This window comes from Gadus chalcogrammus, chromosome 11, assembly GCF_026213295.1.
Source record: "Gadus chalcogrammus isolate NIFS_2021 chromosome 11, NIFS_Gcha_1.0, whole genome shotgun sequence".
NCBI classification, from domain to species: Eukaryota; Metazoa; Chordata; class Actinopteri; order Gadiformes; family Gadidae; genus Gadus; species Gadus chalcogrammus.
The window spans coordinates 18,163,785-18,188,340 of NC_079422.1; the positions used below are offsets into that span (position 1 = coordinate 18,163,785).

The following is a 24,556-nucleotide window of genomic DNA, read 5'->3' on the forward strand; positions in this document are numbered from 1 at the left end:
AAGTGCAGGCATGAACCCCCTAAACCCTTGAATGTGGTTGTCTCCTGTTGAGCGCTGAGACACCAACGAAACGTTAGACCATAACATCACCCTCAGTCTGCATGTCAGTAACTGCAGTTGGATGTGCAATTTGTAGTATGATCACTGATGCACATGCACACGCACCTGCACACCCATAGACACATGCACACATACACACATAAACACACCCCCACACACACACACACACACACACACACACACACACACACACACACACACACACACACACACACACACACACACACACACACACACACACACACACACACACACACACACACACACACACACACGCCTTAAGCACTCCTTGTGAGGATGGATGAGGCTTCCAGAAATAGAACCTTATGGATCATTAAGTTTACTGGTGGAAGTGTATGACTCACACACATCAGACTGGCGTCTCTTCCAAACACACAATCGTGCTGCCTCTCGTGCTCACTATCTCTGTCTCTGTCTGACTCTCTTTGTCTCTCTCTCTCTCTCTCTCTCTCTCTCTCTCTCTCTCTCTCTCTCTCTCTCTCTCTCTCTCTCTCTCTCTCTCTCTCTCTCTCTCTCCTTTCCACCCTTAATTGTTCTGCCACTGGGTTGCTATGATGGACACAAAGCACATCACTGGCTGGATCCAGATTCACTCCGATTGGCTGCAGCAGTCATAGAAACTGATTTGGTTAAAAGACGCTGTCTTCCGGTTGGTCGGCAGGTGGGGTGGGGTGGGGTAGGTGCATGAGAAGCAGGGTTCTGTAAACCCAACCAGGGTTGTGCTAATGGTTAGGGCCTCCAAAGTATCATGTGTTTCATTTAAACTCCAAATTGCTGTTGATTTCAGGAAATACCTATCCTGACATCGCCAGAACAAATCTGAAAATGCCTATTAGTCTCGAAACCTTTCCAAGTTCCCTTTAGATTTCCAAGGGTGTTATAAATCGGCCAAAAAAATAGGTGTAATTTGATAGGCCTACAACCAATCAGAGCAAGGAAACTTGTGACACATCAGCTGCAGCCATCTTGGTCGTTGATGAAAATGCCTCAATGGCACTCCCATTGGATGCTTCTATTCAGTTAATTTATTAAACCCACCCCCTACTAGATAAAGGTTGTGAAGGGAGCGGGGGGGGGGGGACTCATATTCCAAAGCAAACTAAACAAGAGCTCTTAGTTACGTCTCGTTCCCAGACTAGGAAATCACATTTTAGAAGTCAAGGTCAACATACAGAACCCATGATGCTGTCGCATCATGGGTTGTGTAAAATGGAGCCAGTACTTTGCTTCATTTAATTGGTCTGTAACCATACAGACTGGCTTCATAAAAGTGTCACCTCGGCTTCATATTATTAATAGATTCTCCTTGTTCATGTATGTCATGCCATATAAATTATTGCCTACTTAAACATGAAAGTCAAAACGACACAGGTTACACTTAGTTCCTTTATTTTTTTACTTTAAAAATCATCTGTTTGTTGGAATGTCTTATAGACTATAGTAGAGTGTATTTATTATATAGAAGATAAAGTAGAGATGGTATTTTAACAGTCTAATACTCTTATTATCTTCTTCATCTTTTTTAATTCTTTGAACATACAGTTGCACATAGCTTATTGTACTCACTAACACCCTTTTTATAAAATATTGCCGCCCAGCACTCTGCAATAGCACAAAATAACATATAGACAGAACAAAATAAATACAATATAAATTATGGCAACAAGTGCCAATATTATGCTTCCAGACAATGTGAACACAAAAGCCAAAGAAAGACAAGAAAAAAGGAGACAAAAGCAAGAATAACAATGTTGACATTAATTGAGAAAACTAATTAGGGCAAACTCAACACAAAATGATAAAAGTTATTAAGTAAATAAATACAAAATGGTTCCAGAATGTACATTTAAAACGATGCCTTTTAATTACGTGTGTGCAGATTTTCTCTCAGTTGAGCAATTGAACGTTTCAGCAAACCCACAATCTTTCGGCAGGGTCTCAAATGCAAACCTTCAGGGAGGAATTACAAAACAAACAAACAAACAAATGACCATCACAGCATAGGCAACAAGGATGTTACCCCATCGACTGGAAGCACTATTACAAAAAAAAATGAATACATTGAATACGTTCTTCTGAAAATAAACACATTATCATTATCAATGTAATTTATGTTTCTCTTCATCCATGCCTATGGCTACAACACTCATAAAAACACCATCACAGACTGACACAATAATACAGATTATAACATGAGAATCAATATTATAACATAAAAAGCTTTGGTCTATAGTGGAAATTAACATTTTGGTGCTACCTTTCATGGCATTCCAGTGGTTGAATTAAGAAAGACACAAAACAAGTATTCAAATAAATGTATTTAAAATACACATATTTTGGCAATCATACTATAATCAATTCACATTATATTCAATTAATCTTCACTTTTATTGAGGGGGATGGAGGAACAATTCATTCCTGAAAGAATGCATTGTGGGAAAATATGTGAAGGATATAACTGGTATTACCAGACGCCCTACTTGTACTGGTAAGAGCCTAATTTCTTGCTTTTTCATTGGACTTTTGTTCCAAAAAGCTAATTGCATGGCTTTGGGATACAAGTTCCATTTTTTCCATATAAAAAACACTATCTAGTGAAGTACCTCATAAACGAGCCCTCCTTGACTATAGGCCATTGACCGTAAGCCTTGGTGCTTTGCTGCCTACCGTAAGTATTTTGTATTCTTCAAACTTCTACCATTCAGCTGTTATTTCTAGTTGACTGTCTGCTCCTCTCAGCTCTCCTCCTCTCCCTCTGCATCCTGCGTTTCTGCTGCTGAAGCTGAAGCTGAATCGACCCTCTTACTGTTTGGACAGGCTTGCCTCCTCTCCCCCTTTCCCATCCCCATCAGTTGAAGTATCACCCTTCTCCTCCTCCACCTCCCTCTCCTCCTCCTTCTCCTCCTTCTTCTCCTCCTCCTTCACCTCCTCCTTCTCGCCCTCATCGGCCTCTCCATTCTCTTTGGCGTCTGTGGAGGGGGCTGGATCGCCCTCCCCCCCCCCTGCCTTATCCTCCCTCTCCTCTTTGTTCTCTCCTCTTGACCCCTCCGTGGCCCCCTCGTCCGATTTGGTCTCATCCTCTTCCTGGTTACTGTTGCTAACGCCGTTGCCTTTGCTGTTGCTGCTGTTGCTGCTGTTGCTATCTGGCCTGGCCCCGGTTTCCTCTCCTGCCTTCACGTCATTCTCTCCTTCTCCTACTGCTCCTGCTCCCTTTTCCTCTTTTGTCTCCTTGACATCATCGGTCAAGTCTCCACTGGACTTATCAGTGGCATCAGCACCTTGCTCTTCCTCTTTCACCTCCTCCTTCTCCTCCTCCTCCTCTTTCAGCTCCTCTTTCACCTCCTCTTTCATCTCCTCTTTCACCTCCTCTTTCACCTCCTCCTTCTCCTCCTCTCCTCCATTCTCTTCCACCACCTCTTGATGTGCTGTCCCTGCGTTGGTACGGCTGTCTTCTTCACCTTTGTCTGATTTGGCCTTTTCAGCAGAAGAAGGAGTTTTCTCCCTGCTGCCAGCTGCCTAGAAAACAATTACAATGTCCTGTGTTGAATCGTCCTTGATATGACACAAAAATCACAAAAGAGGTCCACAAAGGACTTTGTAAATCCCGAAAGTAGAAAGTTCAAGGTGGTATTAATGGCGGACTGGGCGACATATATTTTCTGTGGACTTCACGGTAAGCTTTGTTTGTGACCGCAGGGCAGTACTGATATGAATCAATAGCATGTGGCGGTCATGGCAGTGAGCGTGGTCTAAAGGGATACGTGTGTGTTAAAGGAGATGTTAGCCTCTACCTCTTCTCCATTCTGGGCTGGCTGGTCCCCATCGTCGACCTTTGACCCTGTGTCATCTGGGAAGAAAACGGAGGGTTTGCTTTTAGAAAATCATGGCGTTTCCCCTTATTTATTTCTTTATTTCTTCTTTCTTTTCCTCACCTACATCAGACGTAAGCACACAAAAAAAAAAGAAACGAAAAAAGACAATCTTTATTCTGTCACATACAAAGGATTTAGTGTTGCTGAAAGATTCCTGTGACACAGAGGTGACAAAAATAAATTGCTCTGAGTAAATGGCTAAGCTATTGCATAGAGCCGATAGCATGTCCTAAACAGCCAGGCGGGGAAATGTTCCAGTGAAAGGTGTTCACAGATAGCGGCACAGTGTTAGGGAATTGATTGTATTTGAGATTTAGCAGGCTCAAGCTAGCCAAAATCACATGGAAGTATGAGCAGAGGTTGAAGTGAAATAAGTTATTCTTGGGTGTTTGCCTGGATTACTTTCTATATATATTGGCTCCCCCCCCCCCCCGATATATTCAGGTTTATCTGCCTCTTTGAAAAGTACTGTAAATCATCTTACTAGATGTTACCCGAGTTGAACTCATATATGCATTACATTGTGAAAATGCTGATTAATTTGGCAAATGCATTAAATGCTTCAAATGAAAAATAACAGTCATTATAAGATAAACAACTTGAATGGAAGATTTTGATTACAAAATACAATCATTTAATAGCATATGGTGCTATTATGTATGCTTCTTGTAAAAATAATTATAATCTGCTGTGTTGAGAACATAGATTTAGACGTGTGTTGAACAACACGCAGCAACAGTACCACCTTGTGGATATAAGAGGTACGCCATATTTAATACATGTAAACAACCTGCCCTGACAATGAATGAACAGGGGGGGCACTGGAAGTCGTATTTGCAATCATATAAGTGCATTAGAAAAAACAAAATAAACACATCATGCGATGGATGTTAACTGTGAAGGGCATATAATGCCATAAGACTTACATGCGTATCGTTAGGTTTGTTAATGAGATAATGTTTCCAGCTATGACTCCAGCACTGTAATAAACCACATATTAATCAGTATCAACCTCCCCATCATCCTCATTATCACTACTGGTATGATGACCATATAACTATGTAGAGCAATAGACTTACTTATGTTTACATCATTAGTGCCCAGCCATATTTTGAAAGACTGCATTGCATTGGATTCGGGTGATCATGACCTTCGACTATTAAAGTTATGACTGCTATTAGACCAACCCTATTTTGCCCTCTCAGACAGATTAAAGTCTCCTCCCCTCTGGGTGTCCCCTCTATGCTGGTCCTTTATTAATGCACTTTGCATCTCTGCAGTAGAGTATTGTAGATTAAATAGAGATAGATTATAAACACAGTCTAGTTCAGCTTAAAGATTTGTAACGGAAAATAAATATGTACACACATGAATAAATTATAAATACAACTATTTTGCAGAGAGATAATGATGATTAGGCAATTATAGATTCATTTCCCATTTTCCTCGAGACCCGGGATCCTTGTTTCCTGTCAACCCTTTTACAAGCTGATTCAAGTGACACGCCGGTTAATGCATGCAGATCTAACAACATCATTGTGGAGTACAGCACCGCGTCCAAGCACAACCAAGCCTCACAGAAGGCCGGCGCTTATTCCAAGGACCATCTTCAGGGGGATGTCAGGATGAGCACACGGTTTGACGTTGTGTGACAAGAAAACGCTCATGAAAACAAGAAGCAATCAAGGAGGCAAAACAGGTTTTGTCTCGGTGCAAAATTAATTGCAGGTCTTTTATCGTGCTTCTCCGAACCAAAATGAATGCCAGGGCCAGAGTAATTAACTCCTAGCGTTGGGGTAACACAACAGAATGCTCTAATAAACAACACAATTACATGCTTGTTATTTTTCAAAATTAAACAATGCAAAACAGACTCCTCTTATCATACGTGTCAGAAGTGGGCAAGGAAATGTTTAAAAAACTGTATTCACCCCGTTTTAATGCGAGCTTCTTATCCTCAGCGTGTGAACAAAGAAACACAGACTGCTCGGTCGCAGATTAGACGAGTTTAAGGGGACATTTTTAATGCATTTTTAAATGCGAAACTTGATTGAAGTTTGGCTGGTAGCAGAGATGAAACGTTGCGGTAATCGTAATTGACTTCTTAAAGGATATTTTATGGAAATGGAGCGCATTCATTAATGTGGAGGGAGCCAAGTGATTGAGTGTAGGCAGTAAGCAGCAGAGAGGAAACTAGCACTCTAAACATCTTTAATGTGATTTGAGGCTATGCCACTGCCTCCTGAAAAAAGTTAAATCAAATTAAGACCAATATTTACAACAGTCTCGCCTTTCTCTCCAATGTGTGTGTGTGTGTGTGTGTGTGTGTGTGTGTGTGTGTGTGTGTGTGTGTGTGTGTGTGTGTGTGTGTGTGTGTATGTGTGTCTCACTGTGTGTCTGTATATGTGTGTGTTGTGTGTGTGTCTGTGTGTGTGTCTGTGTGTGTGTCTGTGTTTGAGTGTCCATGTGTGTGTGTGTGTGTGTGTGTGTGTGTGTGTGTGTGTGTGTGTGTGTGTGTGTGTGTGTGTGTGTGTGTGTGTGTGTGTGTGTGAAAAGTCCCCCCCCCCACACACACACTCACACACACAAAAGCAATTTCAAGTGTTCCGAGTGCAAGTAGTTTACCTTGAATTTGGAACACAGCCCAATGTCAACTGCTTTTGCAGATTCGGTTTCTTTTGTGTTCATTGAAGACTCACATTTTTCATTTAGCAATTTGTAAGTCTGACACATGATTAAGTAAAACAAATAGGACATGTTTGAGTGGCACTTTGGAGATTATATTCATTGTTTTTTTTTTATCTTCGGTAGTTCTTTCATTTGTTTTCCCCAAGGAGGCCTCTCCAACACTTAATGATTTCACTATAACCATGACTGATGAAATCCTCTGGATGGTTCAAATAGCATTGATCGCTTCCTTGATTGTATTTAAAAAGAAAAAAGAAGAAATTTGCCATAACTCCAGCATGCTTTCAAAGATTGAACGGTTGACAATGAATACATCGAACTTAAGAGTGAAATGAGTGTGGAGGTTCTTTGGTGAAATGCACTGAATCCCGGTCAACTTCCATTATGTCCATTTATCATTCCTCCCTCCCAAGTTCCCTTAGCCTGGAGACCCTCCTGATCATATGACCTCACATTCAGTTGTTTACTCAAAAATGTTGAGATATCACAATTTAATCTTAGCCAATCAGGGACTGTTTTTCAGTTGATGACATAGCCGGGCAAATCAGGGACCTCGTCATAGTAAATGACGTGAAATAAATAACTGTTTTGCTACTGGCAAAACAATAATGGCGTCTCCTGAATCAACCAGCGCTAACAGTAATATTAGTAGAGTAAACACAGCCATAAGTGAAGTTATGGCTGTAATCGGCTCAATAACAACTCTTAGATAAGATCAAGAGTATGAACCTAGCAGATTTGCTTATCGGAAAATACTTTTTCGTCATGCTTCTTTATTCTGTGTATCCACTGAATAAAGTACCATGATGTCATTTTTGGTTACGCTGATTGGCTGAAGGAGTGTGTCTGTCAAGGCAAGTTGTCCCGCCCAGTGTGATCGCCGTTGGCGGCATCAGCTCCAGACTGATCCGTGCAGCGTGACGGAATACGGGGTCAGTCGTTCAGTGTGGTCTCCAGGCTGAAGTTCCCTTTGATCTTCTGAAAAAAAAACATCTCTGTACATTCCTACGAGTGAACGTGATAGAGCAATATGGACAACAATCCAACAACAGTTTGAACGTTTACCACTTACACAGTGTATATTGAAACCATGCAAGCGTTTGCTTTGTGTTTTCAATGTTTACGATATTAGCATACTGTACATTCTCGGGAGAATTTTCGTGGGATATGAACTCCGTTCAATCCGAGGATATTCTTACACACGCACAAGACCATGGTAACACACCGTCACCCACTTCACAACATATCTGTTGCTCATCACTGCAACAAAAAGAAGACCTCATGGGTGTTTCGGCTTAGCAACGCTTGGTTACACCCCCGCCCTTGTCCCATCCCAAGCTGGTTGAAGCCAACACAACATATGGCCGCATGGCGCCATTAAGTGGCACCACTGCGCCACCGAGCTCCCCAGCTCTGCAGTCACAGCTCAGCCTCAGCTACCAGACATTACTCTTAGGACACAACGAAAGCGAGCCCGCCCTCACTTCAGTGTGGTCGAGTTCTGTTGATAGCATTGATTCAGCCTTCGGACAATGAAAAACCTCTCATGGAAAACCGAACCTTGGATCCGGACATCTGACATGTTTTAGCCGGAATTTCTGTGACTTTTGTTACAGAGATATTCTAACGATGAGAAACCGGTTTGCGCAAAGGGATGAAGGTTCCAGAAGGCAATTTTGGTATTTAAATTCCTTTTCAACAGTTTACTAGTGCTGGCTGAGATTGTGTTAGCCAATTACACACTTACAGATCCCTGCCTCCAGCCACATGATTGGTCGAAACGAATATGAAGAAAAATAAAAGTGAAATGCTCTGTTCACCAAGATTTGAGCTTGTCTGCCTCAGACTCTCGATACACACAACCACACACACAAGGACACAGACACAAAAACACACAAACACACACAAACACACCTCTTTCTCTCCTTCCCTATATGTCACGCTCTCCTTCAACCAGAATACGGGAGGTGTTGATAATAACGCAGTTGGAATCATAGCTAATGAGCGTATGGCAAAGATAGCGATGTTCACTACTTAATTGACTCCATTCTCCATCATTCACACTGGCTTAAACAAACTACAGCTATGCATGCCAAAACAATTACGATTAATTCTGTAAAACCTCTATTTCTTTTCCCCTCAAGCCAAACTGCTCTTTGGTTGCTGAAGTCCTTCCAAAACAATTATAATTAACATTGTGAGAAATTAAATGTCCACAAAGACTTGAGGGAAAATAGGCCCATGTAGAAAAGTGATGGGTACTTTCTTTTTCACTCTTTGTTTGTCTTGAATGTTACGATAAGAAAATAATAGTGTTCCTTTGTGTGTGTGTGTTTGTTTGTGCGTTTATGTGTGTATTTGTTTTTGTGTTTGCCTATTATTACTTTGTTTGTATTTTCAGTGACTTGGATTTTGGAATATCATTGAACTAGTTTCATGTTGTAAAACACACCCACACACAAAGGCACAAACACAGAGACACAAATTCACAAGCATGCACACAAAAAAAATGGAGACATTGTTGCTCACCAACCAAACACAAGGCGTGCAGAAACACACACACGCGCACACACACACACACACACACACACACACACACACACACACACACACACACACACACACACACACACACACACACACACACACACACACACACACACACACACACACACACAGCTATCAGATAACGATGCGTGAAATCAAAGACAAGACTACACAAAGAACCATTTCAAGTATTCCTAGTACATTGAATTTGTATTCCAATGCCAACCAACTGCTTCAATAGATATGTACTTTGTGTTCATAGTAGTTCATTGCTTCCAAAGGAAATGTATAAGTGAAAACAGGAACTCTTAAAATTTGTATTCTTTTTTTTTTCTCTGTTAGTGAAGAGGAGCAGATGGCTCTAATATCAAATAATTGCATTTTTTTCAGAAAAAAATAAAGAATGAACGATAGAATGGAAAGCCATACAACACGAGCACAACCTTAAATCAATTGGATATCGGCTCATACGACCTCAAACCCCCAACAAACCCCCAACCGTATCAATGCCAAAGCTCCTAATGACACTCTCCTCTCAAAGACAGACCCTCCACACACCTTCCCCCTCAAGCCTCACACTCAAAAAACACCGGCAATTCTCCCTCCGAAAATGGCCGACGTTCCGTTCTCTAACAGACGTTATTTGCGTTGCCCATTCGTTTCCGTGTCTCTCCGTTTCTGCGTCAACACAGTCTGTGCTGCTTAGATGTCTACTATCGCAGTCTCTTCAGGCGCCGCGTGTGTGAAGCTCAACTCCTAAATCCTCGGCGGAGAGGGTTATATTAGAGTTGGCAGACATCGGGAGAGAAGAGAAAAGAGTGTGTCACTGAAAGTGTCACACGTAGCACTTACCCTTTTGAGTGTGTATGCCCGTGTGTGTGTGTGTGTGTGTGTGTGTGTGTGTGTGTGTGTGTACGTGTCTGTGTGCGTGCCTCACAGCTAGGCCCTGGCGCAAGAGTTGTATGTGATGTCTGAAACACTTGTTACGCGATTAATCTGCCAGATTAGTATATCTACCCTGCTCTTAAATCCACTAATCCGGCATCAAAGAATCATATATAGGGTGTGAGTGTGTGTGTGTGTGTGTGTGTGTGTGTGTGTGTGTGTGTGTGTGTGTGTGTGTGTGTGTGTGTGTGTGTGTGTGTGTGTGTGTGTGTGTGTGTGTGTGTGTTGAACTCTTACTGAGCCGCAAAGAGGAGAAGAAAAGAGACGGAGAAGAAAGAGGAGAGGATGGGGAAGGACAGAGAGGTGACACGCAGTCACACACACAACAATCTGGGATGGTTTTACATACATATGCATGGATTTACACATGGCTTTTTAAAACGGTACCCATAGTGCCAACAGTATATAGTGGCATACACACACACAACCACACACACACACACACACACACACACACACACACACACACACACACACACACACACACACACACACACACACACACACACACACACACACACACACACACACACACACACAAAACATAAACCATGATTATACAAGCACACATCTAACAAACAGGCATTTTGTGATGTTTTGCATTGTTTACTTCTGCCTGAAAATTGGGTATCTTCTCATTCCTGCCTCCAGTAAGCCTCCCAACCACAGTCAGACATCCGTTCTGAGACACATCCTTCTTCCCCATGGGTCTGCTCCCTGGCCAACACAGTCTATTATATCAGACTAAACACCCCCAACACTAAAACACTACCTACAAGTGCACACAAACGCATAGACCCAACAGGACAGAGACGTCCAGCCAAGGAAGACAGCCTGGGTTGGGGGATATGTTCTTTAGCCATGGGCTACCCGGGCCTCCCTGGCCCTGGGGTCATGAGCTCCAGTCGACCTAGGGGACGTCGTCATCATGGGACAGCTATTGATGTGGGGATCAGAGTCGCAACAGGAGTTGCCATGGTGCAAAATGCATGTGGCTTTGTGAGGCCATCAAACTACTCAAGGATGGATTCGCAATGGCCTTTGCTGGGAAGTAATTGATTTTCCACATAGGGCTCCTTACGTTGTATGAGAAACTCCTGCCAATCGGATTTAATAACAAAGTGGTGCTCTTGCTTTTCTCACTCGCTAAAAATGGGTTTAAAAAGAGGAAAAATCGCTTTGTGAAAAACCTTCCCCTAAAACTGTTGTTCTTTAATCATGCATTTCTGTATTCGGCATTCAGGATTCTAACACATTATTCTCAACAACACACAAAGTCAACAATCTCTATTCTACACGTTTGTATTCCTGTCGTAATTGCTGTCTTTCACTCTTTAAAGATCAACTAGGATAGCCGATCAATAGAAAATGGATTAGTAGATAAAAGGAGGCGCACTTCGCAAACATGTTATTAGGCGTGAATGCATGTGAATAGTAACACCACAATATGGATCGGCTCTCTGGGAAAGGGACAACTATTCGTGGACAAACATCTGTGTCTCTCTCCTCTTCCATTAGCCTCCACTCCTCTCCGTGACTGTTCAGACACCGTTCAATAGCAACCCAGCTCTCTCTTATGTGACGCCTCAATGATGTCCTTCCTCCGCTTCCTCCTCTGTGTCGGTGCTCTGTCTCGTTGAATGTGTTCTTGAATGAACGGTCTCGCCCTCTTTTCTCTCCTGTTCCACCGTCGCTCTGCCGAACTCCTCCTTAATACCTTCACTTTACGTCCACCCCGTGGACCTCTCCTCCTCTCATTCTGTTGGACTCTTATTGTACTCTCCCTTCATGGAATGATGTGCGTATGTGTGTGTGTGTGTATGTGTATGTGTGTGTGTGTGTGTCTTTGTGTGTGTGTGTGTGCATGTGTTTCTGTGTTATTGTCGCCACCCTTCATGGAATGATGTGTGTGTCTGTGTGTGTGTGTGCATACGTGTGTATGTGTGTGTGTGTGTGTGTCTTTGTCTGTGTGTGTGTGTGTGTGTGTGCGTGTGCGTGATCAGGTCATATCCTTTTTCCTGGATTGTATCAGGTCTCCTGTGCCTCATGCTGTCGGTCACCGCAGTGTTATTAAAAAAATAACATCGTAACGCTGGGATGAGAGAAAAGCGTATTATTGTGTGAGAATATGACCAGGCTTGTTCAAGGCGCCGGATAGAACGAACAGTCACTGTTGTATAAAGGCAGATAGAGAGACACACACACATGCACAAACACACACACACACACACACACACACACACACACACACACACACACACACACACACACACACACACACACACACACACACACACACACACACACACACACACAATCATACATTCACAAAAACAAGAGAATCTGCCCTGTCTCAACTCAACTCTGCTACAGGACAGACATGGAATACCAATGAGGTCATTGTATCTAGTTCTCTCCCAACCCACCCCTCTGCCTTCCATCTCTCGCTCACTGTCCCTACATTCATCTTGAGCTCTCTCTCTGTCTTCGCCCCTTAAACCTAACACCCTAAATCTTCCACCTGTCCGTTCGTCTGTTGCACTGTTTGATCATATTTCTCTCTCTCTCCCTCTCCCTCTCCCTCCCTCTCTCTCTCTCTCTCTCTCTCTCTCCTTCTTGTTACTTTTCCATTCAGCACCATCCTTCAAAACACAATTGCTGTGATCCTGTCACCTTCACAGACGTCCATGCAACTTTTATTCCAATCTTTCAACACCCCACAACTGTCAGGACTATCCTTGGCCACAGCGAATAATTAAGGGATAATGCTCGACGAGTAATGCCCGATGGACTTCGCGGAGGCAACCGGTTCACGCCTCTTCCTCGTCCATTAATTCCTGGTAATGGACACCTCGAATGGCATTATTCCGCTTATACCATGGTCACTTGCCAAAGAAAATAAATGAAGACCATTCATTTATATTTTTATGCGTTTTACAATCCAAATATGAAGTTTTTCACGAGCCATAACTTTGTTTCCCTGGTAACGCCTGAGGGTTTGACTAATTCCTGGAACAACCATTACCCTCCCGTAAGGTTCTTATGCAACGGATCGTTGTTCCCTACTCCAGTAATTAGGACGGACCTTAGCTACGACTTGACAACGGGAGGTATTCTAGTCCGTCGGGTTTGACTGCGTTCCTGTTGCTATGGTTACTCATTTTTGAGACAAGCTGATACGATACGCCAGCTAGCGCATTAATTGAGAACGGTGAACAGACAATTTGACTGGAACTACTTAGCAGGTGTCCGTATATCAGGAGTTGATGCACACCCTGCAGCCAATCAGAATCAAGCATTCCCCCAGACCGTGGTACAAGGCCAAGATATTTAACCCTATTTTTCACGTAAAACCCTACGTTCTACAGAGACATAGCTTTAGAGAGGGAAAATAACATCCATTTCGTGTGGAATCTCGCAAGTGAGCGAAGAGGAAGCAAACAATCTGTCCAACAATCCCTCGGAAACGCAGCCCTTTGAGACAGAACAATCATTACGTGTTGAAGCCAATGCTCAGGTTTTCTATTATCAGCATGCGTCTTATCACTTGAGACGCACAGTCCCTCCCACCTCCCCTGTGTATCCTCAGTCTCCCTCGAAGGAGCCATCCATTGGAATATCGGAGGCACCATGAGGCGTCTCGGCTCTTTAGCTCCATGTCTCAGCGCCGTCAGCTTATCAAAACACTGCGGAGAGGCGGGGCCTGCTGACTACAGCGTCGCTCTCTCAACTCGCACAAACCTTCATCACCTTCATGCAGATGAGAGCCTCCTTTGAGAGATGAGTTTTTCTTTTTTTTTCCTTTCAGCACCACGGCCAGAGCCCGAGAGAGACGCATTTAACCACCCATTCATTCAGCAATCTGATCTTCGGTGTTCATGGGGCCCCCTCTATTAGCATAGATAACCCACGCCGCTCCGCGTCGCTCGGGCTGCTGCTGCTGCTATGCTACAGAGTACTGTCTGGAGCGGTGGCCGCGTGTTTTAAGGCCGGGCTCCCCAGGTCAAGCGCTGAAGCACGTCAAAGAGTGTGCGATGTGGTCTCCGGGGCGATCCCACCCGCCGCTGTCAAACATCATGTCTGCCCTGTCTGTCTGATAATTGAATCTTTGGTCAATGTCAGGCCAAGGAGGCCCCATAATGCAACTTGTTTTGTTATGACGCTAATGCGACGGGACGCACGGCGTCCCCGATGCACCGGTGGCTTGTGAGGTGACATTAAAAGGTTCACAATAAGCCTCTGCTATGACTGTGAATAAGAGATTCTTCCTCTGTAGATGTACACACACACTCATACACATGCAGAGACAAAAACATTTGAGGGCTCAGTCATGCACAGACGCACTAACACACACGCACCCACACACACACACACACACACACACACACACACACACACACACACACACACACACACACACACACACACACACACACACACACACACACACACACACACAGACAAATCCATGCACAGACACACACAATCACAGACACGCATGCATATTTCTCCTTGTTTAATGTGAGTTGCCTGCTCTCTGGAACCACAGACCCAATTCTTGGCTCTCCTTGGGGGATTCTGCTGTCACATCTGCTGCCAGGAAGCAACAGCCGCGACATTTGTCAACTTGCATAAGATGACGTAATGCCGTGTTTACTCCGTAGTGGGTGTTGCAAATCTGCTCTCCATATAAAGATATATTTCTGCTCTGACTATAATATATCTCTGTTTTGGCTAAATAATGTGCTGAAAAAGATATGCTGTATATTCATTGCTTTATATCTGCAATGTAAACCCATAGAAGAAAATGTCATTGAGAAGATGGGTGTTAAAATGGAAGGTGATCTCATTTCCTAGAATTTCTGTACATAATCAGATTTCACGGCATAATCATGTCAAATACGAGTTTCAATAGTTTGATCTGATAATTAAAATACCAAAGCTGATGGTTGGTCTACAGTTTAATTTCACGATAATCCTAGAATGTGAATGAATGAGAGTGGATCTAAGAATTATCTGATAGGAGATTCACACTGCATATCAGTGTTCAAAGATGTGGGGGGTGGTGTCATTGGTCAACTCATGCTAATGAGAAGGACAGAAGAGGTCTAAATGCCAAAGGTGTCTGGAGGACAGACAACTTAGTTGTGGAATATAATCAGAGGATGATGTCATGTGTTTCTCAAAAGAGTGGAGTGGGAAGTGCAGCGAACCGAATTACCCGTATTTTATTTTACACAGCGCAACAGTGCCACCTAGTGGTGATCCAAGACGGCAGCCGGTTACGTAAGTCTTCTGAATCATTACATCATCTCTCCTCATCAAAGGGGAATTTTCACAAAAAAATCTCTTTACATAGCAAACCGTATCCAATTCAACTCCTTATTTCATATTTTTACTATTGCTATAAGAGCAAATTTTTTCAACAATTGCCAAAGGGGAAACACATGATTATAAATCGAACCATGTCAGCCATTGGATGATTACAAATGCAAATGTATATCTTTAAATACTTTTGTGTTTGGTAAACGAGGTGTCCTGCAAATACTGCAAAGGGTTGATGGGTACGGAGAAAGAAACACACGCACACACACACACACACACACACAACCTCACAGACAAAGACCAGGGCAAGCCTGTGAACGAAGTGAGAGTGAAAGAGTGATCGTGAGTACAAAGGTGTAGAGGTAGAATGAGTTTCTATATAGGTCATCTTTAGGGCACAGAATAACTATAACATTCTCTCCATCATACGCTGGTTTACATTGCTGTTGATAGGATTCACCTTTCCTGGCCAATATGCATAATAAACCTATTAAAAGACCCAAACTTCCTGTCACACTATATACCTGTACCTGGTCCTTTGATCGACTTAGAAAGAATAACCTATTACATTGTATACCTAGGACAATGTTCACTGTCTTGCCTCAAGGTTATTACACCAAGTGTTCTGAGTAACCACGGTAACACCCACTTCGTCAAAGGTGTAAATAAGTGGATTCGATCCCGTGCAGTAGAGCTATATGGTGTACCTTATACGCTGTCAAAAATAACGAGACACGTGTTAAGTGTAACGTACTGGTGGAATAGTGCTTGAATAGCACTAGTGTCGTTCTGGCGTTCTGATGGTAATGGTGATTGATGTAAGCATGGCTGATTAGCTATAACACTATAGACCAAATTGCATTGCAGTGTAACAAGTGGTCATTCGTGATCAACTCCTCATCTATCTAGATAAATAGGACACGTTTGATGTAAAGTCAATGTTTGACATATACTGACCATAAAAGGCCAAGCCTTGTGAATTATTAAGCAAGTTAAGTGTCTAGAAATGCATTTTAGACAGCTGTGCTGTCCTCATATGTCCAGACAGAGCTTTGCGGGGGTTCGGATCGGTCTGTGAAAGAGACAGGAGGGGGGCGTGGCTCTTGGGATCCAACGAGGAGATGAGTAGATTAGTGGCAGGTGTTTTTAATTGAGTAATCATCAGCGGTCTTCAGGAGACCTGATGGAGAGACGGGTATGTGTGGCAGTGTTGGAACTGTGAGGACACAGACCACACCAACAGCTATTTTTTTTTGTGTTTTGAAAGAGTCAGCTGTCAACGCAGGGACTATCCATTCTTCAATAAGCCTCCCCCCAGAAAAGGTTAAATTGGTATTTGAGAAGTGTATAAAAGGGTAAATAGACCAAGGTTTTAGCAGGAGAACTTCGAATTACGACAGCCATGGTTTTAGAAAGAAACTGGTAGTTTGGATTCTATAGGACCAAGTGAGAGGGGTGTACAGCCAATAGGAAACTACCGCTCTGGGCAAGCATTTTAGATGGAAGTAATAGACTGCTTGCACTTGTAACTGGATATACCACTGTTGATCAATTTTATAAATTTCGGTCCAAAATTACACCGAAAGGTCAACTATTCTTCTATTTCCACCGAAAGGTCAACTATTCTTCTATTTCCACTGCTTATATCTCTATTTAAAAGCGATTTTGGGGTAAATTTTGGGGTAAATTGACCCCGATAATTCTGTTAGAGGTCATTAGAGGAACAACCCAAAATAACTTATTTTATTATTATTAAACTGAACATATCTAACTGCCAATCACAAATCTGTGTCAGTTTCTCCTTTTTCTATCATATTATTTAAACTGCACTTAACAAAACTGAGGGCTACAATTATATTAATTAATTATATAGATTTGTAAGGTATAGCCTTACAAGTCAAGAGTCTCACTTGTGAGAGCAGAGCGTTGAACCATCAGGTATAATCCACCCCCCTCGCTTCCCCTGCCTACCGTTGTTGGACACACTCAGAGACTCAGAGCCACTCTTCCTCCTCCGGAGGGACATGAGCCGGGCCTGGGAGATCTCCCGCACCATGGAGGAGATGTGGTCCTTGTTGGGGTCACTGGAGTGACCTGGCGGGGTCACCTTGGAGTCCCCACCTCCGCTGGATTTACCCTGCAGAAGAGGGAGAGAGAGAGCTTTTAAATAGAGATATAAGCAGTGGAAATAGAAATATACACATATATATATATATTGAAGAGGTTAAACCAAACCATGGCAATTCAAAATGGAGAGACAGCACCCCCGTCTGGTGAAGGAATGGCTATTGCAATTCATCTTATGTTCCTTTGGGTGCTTTTTGCAACAGAAACTACAACTGTTTATTCCATAAGTTCTCTACAATGGAGAAAACTGCAGCTAGCTGGCACAGACATACCTATATATATATATTTATTTATTTATTATATATAACTCTAACGCTAACCCTAACAAAACAGATACAGCTCTCTCAAGACTGACGGCAAAAGAGCAAGCAGAAAGAAAGAAAGAAAGAAAAAAAGAAGAAAGAATGAAAGCATAGATAGACAGACAGACAGACGAACAGACAGACAGACAGACAGACAGACAGACAGACAGACAGACAGACAGACAGACAGACAGACAGACAGACAGACAGACAGACAGACAGACGGAGAGACGGAGAGACGGAGAGACGGATGGATAGATAGATAGATAGATAGATAGATAGATAGATAGATAGATAGATAGAAAGAAGAATCATTTTAGGGTCTTACGTTCCCATTTTGCTTTGAGAATCTGTAAATTGGAGGTAAGGAGTACGATTTTGATCTGCAAACAAAGCAAAAAAATGTTATTTGCATTTTCCTATAGCCGACACAGTAGAAGGGTCATAACTTAGCATATAGCAGGGGTCTCAAGTTCTCAAACCTTTTTTAGGACACGACCCCCCAAAAAACGTATATCAGAACTGGCATTAGTCCAGTCGTATGGCAATTGCTCCACCACCTGTTCTAACCCACACATGTCCTTCTACTCTGTCCTTTTACCACCTCACTATTCACAACAAACTCTGAAGCATCTACACAAGCTGTAAGGCCTACCCGTTGACTCGCCTGGTGCCTCTGGGTTTGCTGAAAATGAGGTCACTGTAGGGCAATTTCTTAAACTTCTCTCTCCCAGCAGCCACGTAGAACTGACCGCTCTCCAGCTGGGAACACTCAGTCACCAGTTGGCCTTCAAACGTGTACAGACTTTTTCCACACACAACCACATGTCAATCACACAAACACAAGCATTCCCATGGGTACAAAAGAGAGAACACACATAATGCGGAATGTCAGCCAAATTAGGACATTTTTGGGGAGAAAAAATAGCTAGCTAACTAGAAGGAACTAGAGCTAGATAGAAGGTGCTAGGTAGCTAGCAAACCAACACTAGCTAAACCAACTATAAGGAGCTAAGCTATCCCATAACGAGCTAGGCTAGTTAAAAAGAGCGAGCTTGCAAGAAGGAGCTAGCTGATGAGAAGTAGATTGCTGATGAGAAGGAGTTGGCTGATACGAAGGAGCTAACTGATGAGAAGGAGTTAGCTGATAAGAAGGAGCTAACTGATGAGAAGGAGCTAGCTGATGAGAAAGAGCTAGCTGATGAGAAGGCGCTAGATGATGAGAAGGAGCTAGCTGATGAGAAGGAGCTTGCTGATGAGAAGGAGCTAGCTCGCTACACAGACCTAACTTTAAGGAGGAGTTGGGATGGATACCTGCGTACACCCCCCAGGACTCTAAGGCCTAACTTCTCAGTGATCATCTCCATTATTTTTTCCAGCGGGGATTGCATTCTCTGTTGAATCAACAGCCGTATCACCGGGTTCAGCAAGTCTCCATTGGCTACAACGCTAGAGAGGACAGAAAACAGCAAAACAGGACATTTGAGTAGCACTGAACACCTGATGTATGCCTTTAAGTTTCCTTTGTGTGGGTTTCCACTTACAATATCGGGCATGGGTCCCTGATGGGTTTGAGAAATCTTGCGGAAACCATGAGTCGCCTCTGCGGAATAAACTTTGCCTATGACGAAAGAAACACGTTAAATGCAATCAAACTTACATAACAATACAACATAACCTGGTAAATAGAAGAGCCTGTTTTGAACCAACTCTTATTTTAGTGGATCAGTAAAATATATTGTTGTGTATTTGTGTAGTTACCAAAATGATGAAACTAATATATATTTTTTAATAATAGTAATAAACTCATGCAGGCCTAAACATTGATCGGGAGCTTGCTGCTGTTGCATTAACAATTTAATTTACTAAAGGGAACACATTGAGGGTTCGATTGACTCAGTGACTCATTTTTATTCAAGCATTTCATTGCAATGTGTTCACTTGTTTTCAGATAGCCATCATGCATGACCAAGCTCCTCAAAGTTGAATACTTAGCCTTCTAAGAGCTGGTTTCAACAGAATAAGCACAGACTGCAATTGACTTGTTGAAATGAAAATGAATCTGAAGTACAAGCACGCTTCAGATTCAGTCACGCTAGTTCAAATTCATATTTATATTATAGCCGTCCACTCACTGTGTTTCAACAGGGTTAGAATCAGCTGGGAACAAATCGAATGACTACATTAAAGAGCATTTAACGCAAAAGCACTGAGGACGAAAAAACCTTCAACCATTCATTAAGCATCGTATTGAAACACACTATGGCAACACGTTGTACATTTTGTGAGATCAAAGACTCTGCTTGTTTTATATCTCCCTATAGAGAAACCATAAAGAGCTATTGTGCGCATTTTGACAAGCTCAGTCCCCTCTTCATCTCTGAGCAGATAATGAAGCAGAGAAGGGGCCCCTCCTTAATCCTGGGGGGGGGGGGCAGAATGAGTACCGCTAATTCAGTCCCGCAGCACCTGGCAACCCACTGTGGCGCTAATATCGGGATCCTGTGAGAGGACTATAGGAAGCAGTGTGGGTGTTTGACAATTGGGGTATTCACAACATGGCAACGTGGTGGACTCTTGCAAAAACATATGCAAAATAAATCTAATCTGTGTCTGTTTATCTCGACTTAGATCAAATTGATGTGGACATTATACGTTTTGCTCTCTATCCATGACTACATGGGACTTTATAACTGTATGGTTGTAATCTGATATTCAAATTACTTGAGGGAGATAAGACAAATGCAGCTAATAATGCCAGGTTTGTACTACACATCCGTTATGTTTTGTATTTAAAAAAAATTTGAACTAGAAATATATTATTTTGAGCAGATAGAGATGTGACAGACACATCAAGGCATCAATGGTTGTCAGGTTTAGCGCAGTAAAAAAGGGTCAATGGGATTCAAAATGCTTCTAGGTTCAAAACGGCATGAATTGGATTTTTCTGTCCCATTCTTTGCTCCATGTCAAGGTAACCATTCAATTTCTTTTCGATTCGATTTTTCTATTTTCTTTCTTGCACATAAATTCCTTTTCTTTTGAGTCATGTTCATGAAACAAGCACAAATGCCTCTAATGTGAATCAGAAAAGAAAAAGATGACACATCTGTGACTGTAATCTGTGTACAACCAAGAGACCCCTTTTCAAAGAGAAAAAATAAAAAATCCCAATTAGGAGGTAAAAAGATTGAATACAACCCCAAATACCACTTGGAACACTAGAATGGCACTGCAACAAGCCAAAGAAAAACAAGACTAAAATAATTGGATTAAAAAGAAAATGATGATGTTTTCTCCATGTAGCTAGAAGTATTGTGACATGCTTTAAGACAGAACCTCTTGAGGCAAGGACAAGCTGGGGAGAGGGATGGAGGCAGGGCCACTTGATTTTCCAGATTGGCTCTCTAGATGCTTGCCCACTAATGAGCATTACAGTAACCACCACATCACAAGGCTGGGATGTACACCCGCATATAGAACTAAGAATAAAAAAAACTGTGGCACTGTCACACCAAAATTGGACCTGGGGCGGAAATTGTACCGCCTACGTAATCCGTGCTCGAAAATTCTAAACCTGCCTGGCAACGGACGATTGCGTCGAACTTTGCCTGGCAACGGACGATCGCTTCGAACGATGACGTTCCTCTCTGATGAGCTTTTCATTTTGAAAAGTAGTAAATTATTGCATCATTGATATTCAAACCAAATAAATCAATGGTTTTAAAGTTTATAGATGGCATGTACTTCCTTTACCTACATCTGACATCTGAAATTGTATATCTTACATTTGAAATGGTTATTATAGGACCAAAGAAGAACTGAACATAGTTTTAATCTAATTAGGTAGAGTCAATGCTTTTATAAATGCAAAAATATTGTTTTAAAGGAATTCAGAAGCCTAAACAAGGGTGTTAGTGGCAGGGGGGTTTGTTATGGTAAAACAATACACAGACATAAGCTGACTCTTTAAAAATACTAAAATAATAATGCTTGATAAGGTAACTTGGATATCTGAGCTCCAGTTTGTTATGGCTGGGATAGTGTCTGGTTGACTGTAGCATTCAAAAAGGACAGGGTAAGGGGGATGTATGATCTGCAACATTAATAATTCAGGGTCACGGAGATGGCAACTAAATGATTCTTAAAGGAAGCCACTAGAATGGGGAAGGCAAAACGTTACACCTTGCTGTGCTAAGCTTACATAAAGCATGACACCCTTCTGTGAGAGAACACAGGATTGCTGATATTGTTCAGGTTTTGGTTGACGTGACCAAAGTCTATGAAGCTCTATTGTATCCTTGTCAGTAGTTATATTGGAAAAAAGCTATTTCATAATATCAATGTTAGTAAAAGTCCTGAAAGGTTATAAAGGGACGAAACTAAATCTAATTAATTCATGGTATCTTGTTTTGACCAGAAAAGCACAAATCAAAGCAAAAGCAAAACGACATGGAAGGAAAAACAGACATGACACATAGCATGACATTGCAAACAAATCTCCGCATAGAAAAACGTGTGCAGACAAATCTACAAATAGAACAACATTGCAAACCAAAAATTGCAAAAAGAGAGTAATCTAGTGTTTTGAGTGCTTGTTTTTACAGTTATTCAAATGATTTTGGCATAATACAGTTGGCCTGTGACCAGCTTCACTAGTTCAGATGAGAGAAAATCATAGATTCTGATTAGAGGTTAAAGTAAATTAACAACGTAAGATATTTGGATTGCCTCAAAACCTCCAATTGTTTGCCTACTACAAATATGTGAGGTTCACTGGTAGGTCTATTGGTTTTGTAGAAGAACATGCTGACTGTTTTAGACACATTGAGTTGGAGGAAGCTCTCTTTCAGCCATGAGGTGACCTGAGCCATTGAACTGGTGAGCTTATCAACAGCAGCTGCTTTGGTTTCAAACTGTCATCTACAACAACAAAAAAATGGCGTCATCTGCATACGCTAGGGTTTCAACTTCAGGACAAACAGATCGTAAGGCTGTTTATTTATAGACTGAATAGGAGCGTACCAAGAATATATCCTTGCGGAACACCAGCAGGCAACTGCAGAAAGTGGACATGTCCAACTTACTATTATGTTTCATTAACATTGAATTATTGGCATGGCAGATTGAGACACATTGACATGCTGTAGTCTGACTGAAAATGTCTCCTCATGGTTAGCTTACCGACACGGGCAGATTCTGGGACATCTGCATCTTCTTCTTCTTGGTGCCGATGTGTGTGTAGCTGTGGGAAAGACGCACAGACATCAATGTTACCCATGTAGTATTTGTCAATCTCTCTCTCTCTCTCTCTCTCTCTCTCTCTCTCTCTCTCTCTCTCTCTCTCTCTCTCTCTCTCTCTCTCTCTCTCTCTCTCTCTCTCTCTCTCTCTCTCTCTCTCTCTCTCTCTCTCTCTCTCTCTCTCTCTCCCTCCCCCCCCCCCCCCCTTCAGGCAATGCTAGCTAATGTAGCGAATAGTTGAGTACAAAGAGGTTCATTTATATTCTAGTCCAATTTGTGAGTGCTCAGAAGTGCATATCGTCCAGCTTGAGTATACTGAGATTACAAAAGCAAAATAAAAGTTGTATTTTCTTTAATTATGCAGTCTGTGAACCTGGACCATTGCTTTCCTCCACTTTGTCCAAGTAATCATCTTTTCGAAACACAATTAGATGTGTCTGTGCGCTTATGGAACTAAACACATATTTACCTATCCACAACCTAACAACCTATTCACTTCATTAATTCATTGTGGAGTTAATTAAGGGTTTTACACATCAGGTAAAGCCCCACTTTGTTTCTATGAATAGCAAAAAGGGTTTCTGGCAAATAGCCTTATCAGCATCAGTGGTGCACTAATCCTTATCTGCAAATGGGTTTGGGCTTTGATCCCCCGCTCCCCAATACACTGCTCAGAGCACTCGTATGCGTGTCAGCAAAGCAGCATAGGCCTTAACTGTTGTGTCCCCCTGGCTTTAGAGACAATTGTGACTGTGGGCTTTTAACCACTATGGCCTAATTTCCAAATACGCAGTTGCAGTCTACAGCGAGATACACTGCACAAAAGTGCATAACATCCATGTTCTGCAGTGGAAAATAAGTGCTTCATGAAGCAACAGCTCAACATGATATCTGTTTGACAATATGATACTTTTACGCACATAGCAAAATAAATAAATCTTACTCCAGTTTCTTGAACTTTTCCTTCCCGGCGGCCACATACTGTTCCCCGCTCTGCAGGTGGTCCAGACTCTCCACCTTGTGCCCCCCTCTCGGGGTGTAGATGTTTCTCACGGCGCCGAATGGAGCCTGCACCCCGCCCGTCACCTCCCGCAGCAGCGTCTCAAAGTTGCCCACTCGCTTCTCGTTGATCACTATGCGCCGCGCGTCGTAGTAAGGGTCGCCGTTCCTGTACATGAAGATGTTCTTCACGACGGGCTGGGAGAGGAAGTTGGGCTTGTTGTCGGAATTCATGTCTGCGCACAACGCTGCATGCAAGTGCAGGTAAAACAGAGAGAGGAACAATTCCAAGTGCGCTCTTTTCGAGGTCGGAGATTCTGAACGAGGATTCCTGCAGCGTGACAATGCTCTATCCATCATAATAATAATGCAACTCCTCCATTTTGGCCGAAGGTTGGAGTATAACGAGAGAAAAAACGAATCTAAAAC

At 42.4% G+C, this 24,556-nt stretch overlaps 1 protein-coding gene across 1 annotated transcript; it reads right to left on the reverse strand.

Annotated features, from left to right (window-relative positions):
* Nucleotides 1-141: 141 nt before the first annotated feature.
* LOC130392318 (doublecortin domain-containing protein 2-like) lies at nt 142-24,361 on the reverse strand. The gene is made up of 10 exons (XM_056602815.1): nt 24,072-24,361; nt 23,072-23,132; nt 19,432-19,508; nt 19,202-19,336; nt 18,543-18,692; nt 18,216-18,270; nt 17,430-17,595; nt 3,873-3,928; nt 3,007-3,339; nt 142-165 (listed from the first exon to the last, which is right to left on the reverse strand). Exons 1-10 carry the CDS (start codon nt 24,359-24,361, stop codon nt 142-144), a joined length of 1,347 nt encoding a protein of 448 aa, XP_056458790.1.
* Between the last annotated feature and the right edge of the window lie 195 nt (nt 24,362-24,556).

Bases quoted from the DNA above. Each gene is read 5' to 3' on its own strand.
- LOC130392318 (XM_056602815.1), bottom strand. From the start codon at position 24,361: ATGAATTCCGACAACAAGCCCAACTTCCTCTCCCAGCCCGTCGTGAAG. The intron at 23,133-24,071 runs GTAAGATTTATT...TCTTTCCCACAG, and splicing joins GAAAAGTTCAAGAAACTGGA to CTACACACACATCGGCACCA. The intron at 166-3,006 runs GTGAAGGAGGAG...ATGGGTGTGCAG, and splicing joins ATGAGGGCGAGAAGGAGGAG to GTGCGTGTGCATGTGCATCA.